The sequence below is a fragment of the Pseudorasbora parva genome, chromosome 12, assembly GCF_024679245.1.
Source record: "Pseudorasbora parva isolate DD20220531a chromosome 12, ASM2467924v1, whole genome shotgun sequence".
Lineage (NCBI taxonomy): Eukaryota > Metazoa > Chordata > Actinopteri > Cypriniformes > Gobionidae > Pseudorasbora > Pseudorasbora parva.
Genome location: NC_090183.1, coordinates 27,037,574 through 27,055,549, shown reverse-complemented (window position 1 = coordinate 27,055,549; position 17,976 = coordinate 27,037,574). Strand labels below are relative to the sequence as shown.

The window sequence follows — 17,976 nt, the reverse complement described above, 5'->3', positions numbered from 1 at the left end:
CAAGGTTCCTTAAATCTGAGATCTCAATGATGCAGTTTCTCAACTCATGGGGTGTTTCTCAAACGGAAGGCTGTATCCTACCGAGACTGCGTCCTTAGTTCAGTCCTTCTGAGGCTTGTTAGCTCGAGTCCTCCTCGGCAAATAAACAATAGAATGAAACAATCTAATACTTTAAGTGTGCATGGCTACATCATACGTTCCTACCCCCATGTTCACACCACGAAAATAAACTTAATTTTAGAAACATACTTTGTATTTAACTGACTTGAATGCAATACAGTGACTGACAAATCTGTGGTCTCCCAGTGGCTTACAATACTGTCAGTATTGTTTAGAGTTAGTGATAGATGTTAGCTTTTTGTTTTACTGTACATTTATGCTTTCATGTCCGAAAACATTATTTTTGTCTTGCATTTCATAATAAACTCAGACAAGATCAGTACCGACTCCTTTTCCATCAGTTTATTTTTGTGATTTTAAATGTGTGCAGGAATATTATAGGTAATTTTAAGGCCATATGGATACAAATCAGATTACAAAAAAGTTGGGACACTTTACAAATTGTTTATAAAAACAGAATACAATGATGTGAAAGTTTCAAATTTCAATATTTTATTTAGAATACAACATAGATGACATATCAAATGTTTAAACTGAGAAAGTGTGTAATTTTAAGGGAAAAATAAGTTGATTTTAAATTTCATGGCATCAACACATCTCAAAAAAGTTGGGACAAGGCCATGTTTACCACTGTGTGGCCTCCCCTCTTCTTTTTATAACAGTCTGCAAACGTCTGGGGACTGAGGAGACAAGTTGCTCAAGTTTAGGAATAGGAATGTTGTCCCATTCTTGTCTAATACAGGCTTCTAGTTGCTCAACTGTCTTAGGTCTTCTTTGTCGCATCTTCCTCTTTATGATGCACTAAATGTTTTCTATGGGTAAAAGATCTGGACTGCAGGCTGGCCATTTCAGTACCCGGATCCTTCCATCTACACAACCATGATGTTGTAATTGATGCAGTATGTGATCTGGAATTATCATGTTGGAAAATGCAAGGTCTTCCCTGAAAGAAACAATGTCTGGATGGGAGCATATGTTGTTCTAGAATGTGGATATACCTTTCAGCATTGATGGTGCCTTTCCAGATGTGTAAGCTGCCCATGCCACACATACTCATGTAACCCCATATACTATCAGAGATACTGGCTTCTGAACTGAGCGCTTGGGTTGTCCTTGTCCTCTTTAGTTCAAATGGCACAGTGGATTGCGTTCACGGCAATGTTTTCTGGAAGTATTCCAGAGCCCATGGGCATGCCATGCAACATGCATGTTGTGATTTCTATTACAGTAGCATTCCTGTATGTGATGCAGTGTTGTCTAAGGACCTGAAGATCACGGGCATCCAGTATGGTTTTACCAGCCTTGACCCTTACACACAGAGATTGTTCCAGAATCTTTGGATGATATTATGCACTGTAGATGATGATAACTTCAAACTCTTTGCAATTTTTCTCTGAGAAATTCCTTTCTAATATTTCTCCACTATTTTTCACTGCAGCATTTGTGGAATTTGTGATCCTCTGCCCATCTTGACTTCTGAGAGACACTGCTACTCTGAGAAGCTTTTTTTTTTTTACCCAATCATGTTCCCAATTGACCTAAAAAGTTGCAAATTGGTCCTCCAGCTGTTCCTTTTATGTACATGTAACTTTTCAAGCTTCTTATTACTACCTGTCCCAACTTTTTTTGGAATGTGTAGCTCTCATGAAATCCAAAATGAGCCAATATTTGGCATAACTTTTTAAAATGTCTCACTTTCAGCATTTGATATTTATCTATATTCTACTGTGAATAAAATATAAGTTTATGAGATTTGTAAATTATTGCATTCTTTTTTATTCACAATTTGTTCAGTGTCCCAACTTTTTTGGAATCAGGTTTGTACATCCGGTGCATCCTTCAAAACACAGAATGAAGGTTGTGAAACGAAGGCTGCTTTCCAAGGATCCTTCAAATTGAGATGGCCTTCAGCGACTTATGATGACGAGCAGCCGAGATATGCAGCCTTCGTAAGACGCAGACTTCTTTTTAAGAAACGCCCTTGCTCTCAAAAAAGTCCTGCCGAGTTTTGCTCCAACCCAAATCTGACACACCTGGACAAGCTAATCAAGGTCTTCAGGATTACTAGAACGTTACAAGAAGGTGAGTTTGATCAGGGTTGGAGCTGAACTCTGCAGCATTTTAAAGCTGCCACAAACTCCGCAAGAACAGAGAAAAAGGTTCTCGCTCCCAGGGTTGCGAGAACAAAATGACGTCATTTTGTTCTCGCAACCCTGGGAGCCTGGTTTGGGAGTTCTCGCAACTTGTTCTCAACACATCACCTGAGCAGAACTTTTTTCTTGCAGGTGTCCGAGAACTATTGTTTGATTGGTCAGACATATAAAGTGGGCGTGGTTAATGCGGAGAAACACAGATGATTGGTACCTGCTTTTCTCGTGAAGTATGGAATGTATTGGCCAGAACGAACATTGTTTTTGTTCTTGCCCCCTCGAGAAAACAAACAAATTTCTTTGCTCTTGTAGAGTATGTTCCAAGCTTAACCTCTCCATCTTACCTAATATGTGAGACATTTCTCTTTTCCCCATTTGGAATGGAATGCTTTAAAAAATTGTACTCTACCAGGGGGTAAATTCCTCTTGGTGTTGAGCTGTAAAGTTTTGGATCAATTTGGCTAGCATAGCATTCCAAACTGTTGAGACCCATGTCTGGTTAGCGCTAATTTGCCTAAAGCATTTGAACGTTCTACCCTGCATACAAAGCCACGTTTTCACAATTTGTCCCAGGAACTTTTTTTCCCTAGACCATAGCTGTAGTATTCATAAACAGTACACAAAAAGAACCAAGATGATCTACTACTTCCACCTAGATTCTGCAGTGTGCATCTAATGCCCAGTAAACATTAAACAATTGTGGGCTTTCCCAGACAAATTGCAACCAATCATCATTTCTGTGGTTGTGGCTCCTAAACATTCCTAAGTCATACAAGTGAGAGAGGTTTAAAGATGGCCATTTTCATGGTTTTGTGACCAAAGACAGCCTATAATAATTTTCTGACTGAGAAATTTAGCATGATCATCTCACAGTGTGTTTGCTGCTACAACCTATGTCTACTTACTAGCCAATAAAAATGTTACGTGGTATGGTTTTGATCAATGTGACTTACATGGCGCTAAAACTTAAAAGTACTTCATCAAGCTTCATTTGTAAAAATTTGCATACCAAGTTGGCCTCTTTTCCTTAGCTATGACTGTCCATATTATCCCCTTCCTCCTTTTTCTCAGTGCACATAAAATATCACAACTGCCAAAGTGTGATTCATCTTGCTCTATTTGTTTACCACTAGCACATGCTAATGACATTTTATTCTTCTATGCTTACTTCTATCGTAGCCTAACATTCAATAGATGTCCTCATTGTGTCTATATACGTCATAGTGTGATTTGTAATGATCTTATAGGTTGCCGAAAACCAATTGTTGCCGAAAAAAACTTTGTAGCAGGCATTAGATCACAGGAGAGGAGTTGAAAATGGCAGTGAAGTGACACAGCTGAAGGCCACATGACAATATGGTGTCTATAGTATATCCAGATTCATTCTACAAACATTATACTATGGAGCAGTGTTTTACAACCTAGCTCCTGCACCTACACCAACAGTATACGTTTTACTGTTGACTAGTATGAATGTGTGTAGAATGAATATAATCTGGATTTACAACATTCACCAATGGGTTAGTAAAGTGTCCAACATATGCACACTAGTCCTCCAGGTACTTTTTGCCTACTCTTTTATGAGTATTGTGAATTTGGACATACTTTTGTCAGATACTATTTCTCACCTATACTAGTAGGGAAGTATGCGATTTCGGATGCAGCCCATGACTGCTCCAAGGCCAGAAATATATGGGTCAGATAAGGGAGGCATCCAAAATGTGCACTGTTGATGTGTCTCCAGGAACAGGGTTAGGAAACACTGATATAGAGCAAACATTTTTAACGGTCAAAAGTTTTTTCTGAGCATGTCTCAATTTGCAAAATCACACATGTACTGGTTTCTTCCAATATTTGTATTCTCTGCTTTTGGTATTTATAGCGATTTGTTCTGTATTGCAAATAATCTGTGCGGTTGAGTCGAGGAATTATCTTTTAAAGAAGAGTGCAGAGCTGGACTGTGGCCTCTCTTCATGAAGACTGCTTGCAAACATAGAAGCAGGTGGCAGAATGGTTTTGCTGTTGTGAATAAGGCTCCGTTCTGCTCTGAAAGAAAGATGGCATTCATGCCAAAGCAGGGACGCAAATAAGAGCATTTGTGAAACATCTCAGGATGACATCCCACGCACACCTCCCTCTAAACACATCTGCCTTCTCAGTTGATAAAAACCAACAGACACAGACTAGTAAAGATATATATTAAAGTTTTATTCAAATTACTGAAATGTTAATGACATACAAAACAATTCCCCATTCTTGACGTTCACAGCAACATCCAAATATGGGTCAACCAGTTTGAACTGCGTATCTACATTTCACGTCGCTAATGTTCATTTTTATTATATAACTTAATTGTAATGCAAATCTTTGGCCTGTTCACATTACTAAATAACAAAAAGTAAAATAATATACAAAATATATTAAATTCTCTCATTTCAAAGCAACCCTTTCTGTAAACAGTCCAAGTAGTGAACAAAACAAGCATGACTCCTCGCATTACAAAGCATTGGCCGGCAAGTACTTTGTATCAGAGGCAATAGGAAAATAAGTATTTCATAAAAGTGAGGAAAGGTTAAATGAACATTACCCACATAGATAAGACTGTTCGTTTTCGTTTGTTTTAACATTTTATACCATTATCCCACCATAAATCAATGCAAGTGTAGTCTTGGTTGAGAACAAATGTTTCAGACAGGCAGAAATGTCTCCGTCTCAAATCAAGGCTAGTCCCAGTAACTAAATTTGAGAGCCTTTAAGTTGCAACATCAAGCTAGCATTTAAATGCTTACAGTAGAACCAGCTACCGCAGCATTACGAAAATAAACAGATCCAAAAAGAGGATGGTAGTCTAAATGGCAACCGTTTTGAGCAAGGCCAAGGGTCAGACTGCAGATAGCCTTTTTTCCTCTGAGCAGGGGCATTCCACCACAGAGGAATGTGGGAAGATTAGCTCCAGCTTGTCTGGGAGGGAGTGGCAAGCGTGGTGGTTGCAGTTCTGGGTGCAAAATAATAATAATATGGCATCTGAAACATCAGACCCTGTCCCTCCTAAGTGTCACTAAAAGAGCATGTACCCTTCCACTGTTCCTGAAAGGAGGCTTCCCATTCCACTACTTAAATCGGGAAGCGCCCGCTGTCAGTCAATTATAGTAAGAGCGCCAACTGTAATGATAATTTAGTCTAAGGGAGTGCTAGTAAAGGTATTACCCAACTATTCCTGTAAAATTGTCTAATCCTAGACCTCCTGGTTCAAACTGCATTTGGCCTCCTGCAATCCAAACTATTCTTTTCTTGATATTTAAGGATGAAGCAGTTGCGATGGCACATCTACTATACATGGAGCATATAAAGTTAGAGATATATTCGTCTGTGCTTTTTATCTAGGAATGTGGGATATAGTCTTACATGGGTTGGTATACTTAACTGGTAAGAAAAAAAAGAAAGAACACTGCCCTTGGTTGTTCCTTAGAGGAAAGCAAACAACAACAACAACAACAAAAAGTTTCACAACAGTGGGATATGTCTTCCTATTTCTCCATTCTGACAACACTCATCAAACACAGTCAGCAGCAATACTCATAAATACAAAAGAACATCAACATATACAATGCGTTTATAAGTCTTGTGGTAGCTTTTTGGAGCTTTGTAGAGTACTATCCAAGTACCTCACATTCAGACCAGGTCGAGAGCAACCAGCTGAGATGAAAAACTTTTGTTTTAAGCGTGGAGCTCAGCTCTACTTCACCAAGGATCAGTTTTAGGTCACTCCTGCTATCCGTTCTTCTCACCTCCTGGTGCAAAAACTGACCGGCTTGCAAGGCGAGTTCCGTCTCAAAGCAAGCACAGCTTCTCTTGACATGATTGGTTCTCAGGCGGAGACCTGGGGAGAATAGTCTGTGTGTAAGAGCAGAAGGCAGCATGAAGCTGAACACTGGTCATCTCAGATCTCAGATGAGGATCTCCACCATGTCGTTTTCAACTGCGCTGCTGATCTGAGTTTTGTTGAGAGAAGCGAAATCTGTAACGAAATACAAGATCTTTAGCTTTGTTGGCTAGTGCCTGAAGAGCAAACAAGTTTTACAAAACTTTGACTGTTTTGTTTGAGTTCATTCCCCAACTGCTGCTTTGACATGGTGCTCAGGTTACTCTTTAACAGCTCTGGTTCAAAAGGGCAAGTATGCACCATCATTATAAAAGTTCTACCATTAAGTGTTGTCTTTGGCACCTGATACTACATATTAGGTTAAAACCAACAAATTGTATCAAACTACTCCAGAAACACCAAATAAAGAAGTGATGAATGAAGATGGTTTTATACATATGAGTTTACACACCAGAGCTGGGAGCAATGGAAGGCTGTGGAGCAGATATAATAGCAGCGGGGACCGTTTTAGGGTTGGTCTCATCTGAAGGCCCTTCACACTGGGTGCTGCTGTCTCGACATTGAGTTTTGGCGAGCTGATGGGGCAACGGGGGCATTGACGCGGCTGCTGTCTGGTCATCTGAGAGGCTCTTCCCTGAAAATCGCAGACGGAAAAGGAAGCAGTTTAATTACCGGTTCCAACATATGCATGCCACCACGCAAACATTTGGCATCCTGTAAACTCCCTTTACTATTCTGGAGGATCTATTCTAGAGAAAAGTGAGATCAGAATGCATTCCATTTCACAAGATGCAAACTATTTCAGGAACACCGGGTAGTCGCCGCACTCATTTTATTTCGGATACCACATTCTTCCTTGGCGACATTACATAGCCGCTAAGTAAAGAAGCTGCCAGTTGTCGAGATGAAAGTATATGTCTTTTTTGGTTCAGATATGTCATAGGCACACAGCGTTAGCCTATGGCAGGGGTGTCCAATCCGCCTCCTGGAGGCCTAACATCCAGTTTAGCTACAATCCAAATAAAACACACTCGAACAAGCTAATGAAGCTGGTCTTTAGGATTACTAGAAATGTCCAGACAGTTAGGTTGAAGCTAAATTCTGAAGGCTATGGCTACTATGCTCACCTTTGGTTCGGGTGGTGCTAGGTGTGGCAACCGTGTTGATGGAGGGAACAGATCGAGCAGGTCGTAGGCCTTGTGGCTCAAGTCGCCCTTGCTCTCGTCGTGACCGCTGCTGCATGACTTTTATAATAGCATCCTTCTCCAAAAGTTGAGCGTAAAGTGCTCGAATCCTGATAAAACACAAAATACTTTGAGCACACAGACACTAAAGGAAACAAAACATTTAATTTTGCTAAAAATTCAGACTGAATTTCCAGTTGCAGATACATAATAGTGAACGTACCGGTTTTCCATCTCCTGATGCCTGTGGTTGGGTGATGGCAGGTCCTCATTGAAACTGCTATTGGGTGAATGGCGAGGTGAATGGTTGATGATTGTTGTATCTCTGGAAAGAGAGTCAAAAATGAAATCAAATTATTTCCTATTTCCAGTTCTTTGATTCTAAGCTTGTCTCTCGTTTTTGTTGACTCACCTCTGAGCTGCAGCAGTAGCGGCAGCATCCATGGCGAACTGACGCATCGTGCTCTCCTCAAGATACTTTTGCTCCCAGCGAGTGATGTCAGCCTCCAGGGCCAGAACCTGCTCCTCTCTCTCCCTCAGTTGCTGGTGTAGAGAGGGCACGTTAAGGTCCGAGTAGGACCCAGGGCTCGTTTGCTGGGCATGAGACTGCCACTGAAAGAGAAAAGAGTTTTACTTTTCAATCCCAAGACGTTGATTCTCACACACTAGTTGGGTGACTAAAATATTGTCTATTTTTGTACCTGCTGTGCTCTCAGGCTCTTCAGTTCCTGCTCCAGCCTGGTCCTCAGTCGTAACTCCAGCGCCTCCCTCTTCTCACATGCTGCTTGCAATTGCGCCAAGGCACTCTGCATCCTCTCCACCTTTTCCACGTAAGCTCTTTTCCTGCGTAATTCTTCTTCCAGCTGCCTATTTCGTGTCTGAGCGGAGATCAGCGCTTGCTCCAAGGCTTCTCGCCGCCTCTTCCATTCTTCTCCTGAGCCCCGTAGATGCTGCAGCTCTTTTTCCATACACTCCCGCTCTCGAATGTGATCCTCATCTATGGACAAAAAAGACAGACATTGTGAGAACTATGTACCACTTCTACAAGTAAAGATACAAGTAGTGCTATTCAGTCATCCTTCTTAGTTGTTACACAGGCCACAAAATGAATGGCCATGCTGTAAGACTGGGGTGTGTCCAGAGCATTCCCTGGGCTGTAGTCTCATTCTAACCAATTCTCAGGGGATAAGCTTCCCACAAGAGTCTGGAACAAAAGAGGCAGGCTTGATTTACACACGTCTGTCTGGGTTTGCAGGGGAGTGGCAGAGTTTCCCCGTGTCCTTTGACCTACACAGCAGACTTGCTTTAGAATTCCCAGATTACAAAAGCGATTCAGTATATTCCCATTTGGGATGCTGAATTCCTAAAACCCTCTAAGATGACTAGGCACACAGAAAAGGGACATACTAAAGCCCAGATCACTTGTTTTTGGGTCACTCTGAATGCCTTGTGAGATAGAGATAATGAGAAAAATTAGACAGCAATTAGTCTTCCATTCCACATCTACTCTGATTATACAACCCAAAACAAATGCCTTTGGATGGAATGCAGATTTCCTCTTATCCACTTACGCACACAGGCACGTCTTTGTACCAAATGGATCTCTGGAATGCCTCTGAGCCAGGCAGTAAACAAGCAAAGCAAATGCTCTACAAGGTCATAAAGCGCAATAACCTTCACGTCTTTTTAAGCCTTCATAAATGCGGAATTTTGGCTTTGACACGCCTCCGTGGAACAGTTGGCTCAGAAAGAAACTTTAAATATCAAGCACTTTTGTTTGCACAAAACTGAGACTTTCCATTTCGGGGTAAACTCATTTTATTATGCAAAAATGAAGGATAAATTTATACTTCTATCTTTGGGGACCATTCAAACGAAATGCTGAACAACAATCCCTATTAGGATTAGCAAAACAAATCCATTTTACCCTAACACAGCTCTGAATTCTTTAGTGCTAATATGCCCAAAAATGGAGAGCCAGTGCATAGGGCATCAGAAGAGGGTGCTTAGGGCCTCAGAGACTCAAATAATAGTAGGGGCTCTTGGGAAGCATTCCAGGAGGATGGAATATCCCAAAATACCTGAAAATATTCCAGGAATCCAGGTCACATTTACTTAGTGTTAATAATGGTTGGGTCAAATTCCAAGAGAAACTTTTTGAGAGGAAGACTATAACATGTACCTAACCAACTAATCACAGTCATTAAATTTAAAAACATGTTTTTAAAAGTCTTGCAATTCTTATTGACCTTTTTAGTTTAGCAAGCAATCAAAAACACTTTGTCAGGAATCACATCAATGATAAGCATGCAGCTCATTGTTAGAGGAATGCATCGTTATGCCTACAACATAAACACCCCCCCTCCCCCCTGTGGAAACAGCTGGGGCAGCTTGCATGATTGTCTGCACATTGGGAGAAGGAGAATTTATAGAGAAGCAAAGGGGAATTCTTACTTTGCTCAACCAGTTTGGCGAAGGCATGCCGACTCTTGTCTTCAACTTCCATAGCTGCTCTCTGTTTGTTGGCCGTTTCCAGGCGGTCTGATGTGGGAGTCAACGATTAGTATTTATCGCCTCATACCTAAACATGTAGCTCATATTTAAGACAATTAACTGAGCTATGTGAAACATCTTACCCCTGAGATCTCGGTTGAAGTCATGAAGTCGCTTGATCTCGCTCTCAAGCTTGTTCCTCATGGTTTTCTCAAGGGCTTCTCTCTTTGCAGATCCCTTCATAAGAGTCTCATAGGCCTCTGATATCCTCTGAATCTCCTGTTCGAGCTGAAAGAGAGGAGAAAGGCATTTTAATATCCATTACTTTTTAACCCACAGGAACACAATCTAAGGAGAAGGGCAGGTTGGACATTATATCAAAGAAACTTATTTTGTGTTCAGTGGAAGAACGGAAGTCATACGAGTCGAACAACATGACAGCATATGATAATTTTCATTTTTGGGTGATTTTCACCTTTCTTATACCTACACATAAAAAGACAAGGATCAGAGAATGACAGATAGACAAAAAAAGAAGAGAAAGGGAAAAGGTGAAGAATGTGCTTGGCTGAGCTCTTCGTAGTGCTTGCCCACTAGTGAATCACTCTCACAGAGCTCTTCAGGGACTGGGAATTGAATCAACATTCCAGAAAGAACACTTATGAGTCCCAGGTGTCTGCACATTCATCTCCCTACAGGGCGGGATGCCAAAGGCAAATGCAGGGAACAAAGGAAATGTGTGTTTTGAAGGCATACCATTCACAGAGACAGAACACTATATGCACCTGTATGGTATTTGTGACGCAGAAAATGGCTTGTACAAGATCACATTTTTCAAAAAACAAAGAAAGGCTCACAAAGGTTTTAACTTGTCATTAAACAACATCAGATAAGAAAAATTACTGATTTTTATAAATTGCATGTTTTATACTTCTTAACTACTTCTATGAAATGTGTGTGCTGGTAAATTTACAAGCAGGGTCCTGGGTGCCATGTGGGGTTCTGTTAAAGAGTGAAAGTGAAAGGGGCCATTCAGTCAGGGAATCCACAGCTGTGGGGTCTGGTTGTTGCTCTTAGCAGCCCAGTCTGTCAGCTGTGGGCCACGCAAAGTCCCTTCTTCATTTTCGGACACTGAGATGAGCCAAGACATCTGCCCCTATTGGCATCTCATTGGAATCCCAACAAAGAGGGCCACAGAACAACCCAGGGAGGCCTCCCCCCTTTAGAGTTCTCTGATTTACAATTTATCGCTCTGTATGAAGAATGCCTGATCTTTATGATCCACCGTTTTAGGATGGCATTCTTTTACTAAATACTGTTGTTCTGATTCCAAGCACTATCTATGTATGAATCTGAACTGAAATTCAATCTATGTTACAACACTGAACGACATACGTAATGCCCAATAAACCTTTGCAAAACAAACACCAAGATAAGCTTGTTTTTCCCCCTTGACACTCTGGTATTTCAGTGATGACATTATCACATTACAGAAAAATGTTTGGAATTGCAGGCATGGGTAAATTCAGTGTTGTTTCACATGCTAATTGAGTTACGGGGAGTTTTCATTCAGTCACTAGGAATGAGTCCTTTTCAAATGACATAAAAATCCTTGTGATCCTCTCCCTTGCTCACATTCCTACACTGCAAGAGGGCTAATCTCCTTAGAATGCAGCAGCTAGAAGACACCAGCGCACAATGATTTCTTGTTCCACACTCTTTGTAGGTCATTTCTGAGATGGAAATCCAAGCAGTCACAGCTGGCTCCTTTGCTTCTATGGCAAAATGTGGCGTCATACCAAGAATATCACAGTTCTAGGAGGTTTCTAAAAAGCCACAAGCAACAAAGATTCTTCTCTTACCTTCTGTAGCCTTGCCGCCTTCTCGCTGTAGCTCTCCACTTCTCCCCTCAGTCTCTCGTTCTCTTTAATAAGCTGCTCCATTTGGCAGTTTTTCACCGGGATGCTGTATCCTCCTATGATGACATCCTGGCCAGCAGGGGTCAACATGGGCAGGACGCTATGGTGAGGTGCTTGCGATTGGGTTGGAAATAACCTGATAGAAATAATTATAAACCATTAGTATGCACCCACAATGAACTATATGTAATATAAAGTGATAAAAGTATCTGACTGTACCTGTGATGCTGCGAGTGGAAAGCAGGAGGGGGTTCTTTGTAATAGTGCCCGTGTTCCTGTGAATGACTAAGCATATATCCAGGGGATCTGACCATGAAGGGGTACTCCGGGGGTGGACCGCGTTGGTCTGGCTCATGAATCGATTGCTCGTTCCCAACAGGAGAGAGCTGGGGGTAGCTATGCGATGAGCTCATGGGAATATTGTCATGGGCACAGTTCCTCTCCAACGAGAGCTGCATGAGGCGTTCGCTGAGCGAGCGAGCATGTTCCCGCTTCACATCCCACATTCCCTCGTCCTGCTCGACTCCTCTAACCATTTCGGGGGTCTCCCGGCTGCAGTGCTGAAGCCCTACCTGACCTCTCTGGTAGGCCAGGTACTGCGAGTGTGCTTTCGCTTCCTCATAAGTTGGCAGCTCCTCTGTGTGGAGCTGATAGAGGTGGCAGACTGGACTCTCTGAATGCTGGTAGTCCCCCTGGTGCTCTTGGCCCTGAGGCTCCTGCCGGGTGGACAGCTGGGGAGAAAGTGACTCCTCTTGCGTTAGGCTTTCCAGGGATGAGCGAGGGCTTCCTGCACCTCCTCCACTGCTGCCTCCACGCAGTGCCTGCTGCTGGATGGCCAACAGAGTAGGATCAGTAGGGTTCCCATAACGGAGCTGCTCTTGAATCAGTCGGTGCAACACCGTGCCTGACGAATCCTCTGCTGTTCTCATTTCAGTCTATGTTTTGCAGACAACAATCAATGATAGCGTGTTATGAGAGATTTTCTGGACTGTGAACCTGATGGGGAAAAATGTAATTAAATAATGACTTCAAATGCATATCCTTTCTATTGCTCATCTATATTGCAACAGTCAACAATAGCAAACGCAGAGTGGCGTCTCACTCCACATGCTTCTAGGCTGACTACCTTTACCCATAGCAACACCACGTTTACCCAAAATACATCACTGGCACCATCCTACAACACCCGTCATGCACTGGGATTCTTCTTAATTTTACATTCTTGATTAGAATAAGAAATGAACAAAAGTTGTGTAGGATCGAATGTTGAGAAAAATATTGCCTGCTACAAACAAATTCCTATCCAGTGTCTCACCTTTGTTTTACAACCACAACTGTAGCAATACATTTGAACATGCCAAAGGAAGCATGAACGCAAGAGGATATTATGAAAGTTAGAGCTAGTTCCTCATTCTTTTCTATCGAAGCCACCAAAATATTCAAATTAATGTGCGTTACAAGTTTTAAAAAAAACTGTTGGATTAACAAATATAGCCTACAAAGAAAACCCTATCGTACACATAGTCTAAGCATGTGACATAAAACTCAGTTTGAAACAACAAGCTACTTTAAAACTCTTTAAAACTCACCAAATCACAGTCGCATTACGAATAAAAAATACGGACGATGTTCTGTACTCGTATATTTGTTTAACGATATAATCCTTAAGGAAATTCGTTGAGTACGGCTTATATTTCCATGCGAGTTGCGTGCGCGTCTGGAGAGCTTCTCCAGCAGACTGAGCTCGGGAGGGGAGGGGCTCTGCTAATAAATGACCGAGCTCCGATTGTTCGCGGCCTCTGGAATGCGCGGAATGCGAAGGCTGCAGTCCCTCGGGGATCAAAAGCAGTTCCGCTTGTCGCTCGCCCCGCCCCCTCTCGGGGAGCGCAGGGAGAACCGCTCGACCCAAGCGGAGCGCGTTGCTGAAGGGGAGGGGGAGTGCGGGCAGTGCGCGCGACAAGCGGAACTGCATTCACTCTCAGCCCCGTGCGCATTTGTCCTGCTTCTGGAAGGCGCTTTTGTTTTTAACGGTGAGAGAAATGCAGTAAAAGTCGCAGAGTTCTGTAACCTTTGTTGTTCTGCTTTACAACACTTTCTTTTGAAGTTCCAGCTCGCTCATTAAGCCTACTTATAAATGTATGACTTTATGTATACAAGTCATGGGGAAGTACTCGCTTTCTATATTGCTATATTTGCAGTCTCATTCAGTAAGGTTCATTAAAGGGATAACGTTTATTATGTACTCGCCCTCATGTTGTTCCAAACCTGTATGACTTTCTTCTGTGGAACACAAAAGATGTTAAGAAGAATTGTAGGGACTGACAGCTTCAGTCGCCATTCACCTGCATTGTATGGAAGGGAAAAAAAGATGAAAGTGAATGGTGACTGAGGCTTTCATTCTCCTGTTATGTTCCATGGAAGAAAGAAAGTCATACAGGTTTGAAACGACATAAGGGTGAATTTTTTGTTGGGCAAGGTAAACTATCCCTTTAAAACACACAAAATGCTTTATAGGCCTATCAGATGTGTTGTGCTAATGTGTGTGTGTGCATGCTAAGCAGGAAAAAAGAATCAAAAAGACAAATGCACAAGTGAAATATAGACCATGAGCCGTTTAGAGAATCGATTTGAAGGTCTTTTGTTTGCTCTGGGCTGGTGAATATTTAAGCCATGGCCCGTGGCAGTTAATTGCTGAGTGTGTCTGTGTGGATGATGGGGAGGGGGTGTCTGTATGTGTGTTTGAGGCATGCTGCCAACCAGCTGTCCGTGGAGAGCAATCCTCTTCCACCCCTTAATCATGCCTCAGAAAGAGAGACTTATTGTTCTCTCAGGCAGACATTACAGGGGAGAGGTCTACCATCTGCTCGTACACCCTACACCTCCCTTACACACGTTACACAAACACTCTATTCACAAACACACACGCCTGACCCCGTCACGCAACGCAAACCCTCGTTTTATCACACACCTAACATATGACACATTTATTAATCTTAGCTCCAATTTTGATATGCAAACAGATATTTACAGGCAATGACACAGTGGGATAAAGCAGACAGTAATATTATAGATGACAGAAGATATTTGTGTGTTTGTGTGCCTATGTGACACAGTTCTTTATTTATTATTGAAATAAAAGTTTGTTATTATGAATTAGCAATTTTCAAATGGGTTTTTGTTTAGAATTTTTTACTCTATTATTAGAATGTTTTTTGAAATAAAGCCTAATTTACTATGGTAATACAATAACCAGTGGCATAGTTTATTATTTTTCATTCCTTTGATTTTATTTAAATAATGTTCAAAATGTATTTATTCAAACTCTAAATTGGCACAAATCGTTTATTGAGAAAGCAGTTCAATTTAATCAGTAAAAAAGTATGAACATGGTTTAAATATGGTGTGGAACAAGCGAGACTTAGTTAATAATAAATGTAGGCCTGATTTATTGGTGCTGTATAGAAAATGGTTGTGTATTTAGATTACATTTGGTTCATTAGTTCTATTTCATAAATCTCAATCTTGTTTCATTTTTGTATGATGGACAAAATGAAGTGTATGAAATGAAGGTATATTTGAAAACACATAATCTTATTATTTTGAAAAGACTGTATTGAATACACCACCTGCTCCGGAGAACACGCATTGGAAAGTTAGAAAGTCCCTGCATTTTGTGAGTGGCAGCTGCGTGTAGAAATCAAGCCTGCACTTGTTGAGTAGACATTTGGCCTCCAATCATAGCACGTTATGTCAGTATTCATACGCATATACAAACCTTTTTATTTAGAAAGAAAGCTCATTTGCATGGCAGTTACAAAAACAGCAGGTTATCTTTCCATTTGTCTATTCATCATTCAGCTTAAAGCAGATACTGATCTCCTATGAATTATTTTGTTGTAGGTGCAGCTATAAAAGGAGAATGTTTTGCTATGTAAAATATTATATTTATATTAAGAAACAAAGCCTATTAATGTGTCCATAGCTGCCATTGTGGGCTTTTAATGTGAGCTATCAGTTTCTTCTCTTAATAGGTTTTAAACGCAGCATTGCTTGTTCCATCGTAAAGGTGAATGTTTAATATCTAGAGAGGCATTTTTAAGAGAACAAGACTGAAGGTTATAAGGAGAGGGGGGAAGACTGTCTCAGCATTGATTCTCTTTGTCTTCCTAGAGAGGGAGGAAATGGCCGCATTCCACACTTTAGCATGTGCATTGGGGCCAGTGTGGCGGCCAGAATGGGTGGGAAAAGAGGGTTGAGGAGGGGTTTTCTACTTAATTAGCCTTTTCTTTAAAAACAACATTTCTACATGGATGACCTACTGCATGTACACAAGACAAAGTTAGCTCTCCGTGATGTGTGTGCTTTTTTAGACTTTAAACAAATCCAGATCAAATCAAGATTACATACCAGTTATGGGTTCTTCTTCTTTTTTTAAAGAGTGACCTAAAATTCAGTTACATTTGCAGACAATGACAGACAGATATATAAACTAGCTAATTTGTTTGAACTAATAATTTAATTTAATAATGTAATAATTTACAATGGTCCCAAAAACAGAACAAAGTCATGTATTTCTTCTATAAAAATGTTATAACCTTTTTTTTTTTTGTCTCACTGTACCCACAGCCCCATATATGTACCAGAATTGTTTCTATTCTCATAAACTACTAGATTCACCAAGGAATTTCCTCTCAAACTGAAGCAATCAGAGATCTGATTTTATAACCAAAATCAGATCTCTGAGTTTCCTTTTACGTGTATACACCTCTGGAAAAAAAGAGACAACTGCAAAATTAGCAGTTTCTCTGGATTTACTATTTAGATCGACGTGTTTGTGTAAAATTAACATTTGTGTTTTATTCTACAAACTACTAACATTTTTTTAAATATAAAAATATTGTCATTTAGAGCATTTACTTGCAGAAAATGACAACATGTCAAAATAAAACTATGTTTATAAAAACAAGTTTATATACATTTTCAAACAACAAAATGCTATTTTTTTTTAAAGTTCAGAAATCAATATTTTATAATGAATATGGAAAACTGCAACAAAGTCCCCTTCAGGCAAGTTTCACTTGGTGGCCATCTTTGAAACACCTTCTGGGCAGTTATTTCAGTCATGCAAGTGCAGCTCCTATCTTAAAGATCAAACATGATACATCAATTTCACCAAAACTGCTCAATGAAATTTGTCAACAACTACGGTCTCATAAATGTGGTCTCTTATGCTAAAAAAAAAAATTTTTTTAGGCTAAACCAGCCAACACGCATGTTCAGTCCTAAAGCGTGCATCTCAGAACATTGACTGTTTCTATAGCAACTGGAGCTATCGAAACTTTGCCAATCCGCAATTGTCTCTTTTATTTAGAATGCAGGACTTATTCCGCCATAAACCGGAAGTGTCCGAGCCGCCATCTTATTCCCTACAGAAAAAGAGGGCATCATTGACTTACAGCCAACCAGACTGACCTAAAATCACCTGTTTAGTCTTACAGGATTAGTTTTAATTATATATGTATGTAAATTAATTGTTATCTGTAATATTTATGGTCTTTTTGGAGAGGGATATTGGAGGGATATTGGTTAATGTACTGCTACTTCAGTAGAACACAAATGAAGATTTTTAAACAAATAAACATTTACATGCTTAGGACGTTTACGTTGTAAGAATGTACAGGGAGACTTGAGATACATATATATATAAAAAAATTGTAAAGTGTTGTGTAAATAATTTTTTTTTTTTTTTTGGAGAAAAATCATATGATTTCCTATTAATTCAATAGAACATGAGCTGAATACCAATATGGCGTTGCAATGTGGCTTCACTTTTTATGATGTCATGAACAATCCAGTTCTCATATAAATCAGTGGGCGTTGCACTTTCTCCCATTCATAATAATACAGGTGCATGTCTTTGCACATCTAAAGTCTTTGTTTCCAGTTACAGCTTTCATGCGTCTTGACATTCTTTCTACCAGTCAGTCACATTGCCACTCCTGGCGACTTTATGCCACTCCTGGCTCGATTCCTAAATTTAAGCAGTTTGGCTTTGTATGTGGATTTGTGACCATGTGTCCTTCCTCTTGATCACATTTAGAGGTTTTCAGTGGGGTTCAGGGTCTAGAGATTGTGATGGCCATGACAGGGTATTGATCTGGTGGTCCTGATTGGCCTGGCTGTGTGGATTGGAGAACCTGAACGAAAAAAAAAACAATACTTTGAGT

The 17,976-nt window shown here is 40.6% G+C and overlaps 1 protein-coding gene across 1 annotated transcript; it reads right to left on the bottom strand.

Annotated features, from left to right (window-relative positions):
* Window positions 1–4,463: 4,463 nt before the first annotated feature.
* On the bottom strand, window positions 4,464–13,598 carry amotl2a (angiomotin like 2a). The gene is made up of 11 exons (XM_067459622.1): window positions 13,339–13,598; window positions 11,969–12,745; window positions 11,693–11,885; window positions 9,974–10,118; window positions 9,792–9,878; window positions 8,039–8,334; window positions 7,750–7,949; window positions 7,561–7,662; window positions 7,281–7,447; window positions 6,605–6,787; window positions 4,464–6,288 (listed from the first exon to the last, which is right to left on the bottom strand). The coding sequence occupies exons 2-11, from the start codon at window positions 12,676–12,678 to the stop codon at window positions 6,218–6,220; spliced, it is 2,154 nt and encodes a 717-aa protein (XP_067315723.1). The 5' UTR covers window positions 12,679–12,745; window positions 13,339–13,598; the 3' UTR covers window positions 4,464–6,217.
* Between the last annotated feature and the right edge of the window lie 4,378 nt (window positions 13,599–17,976).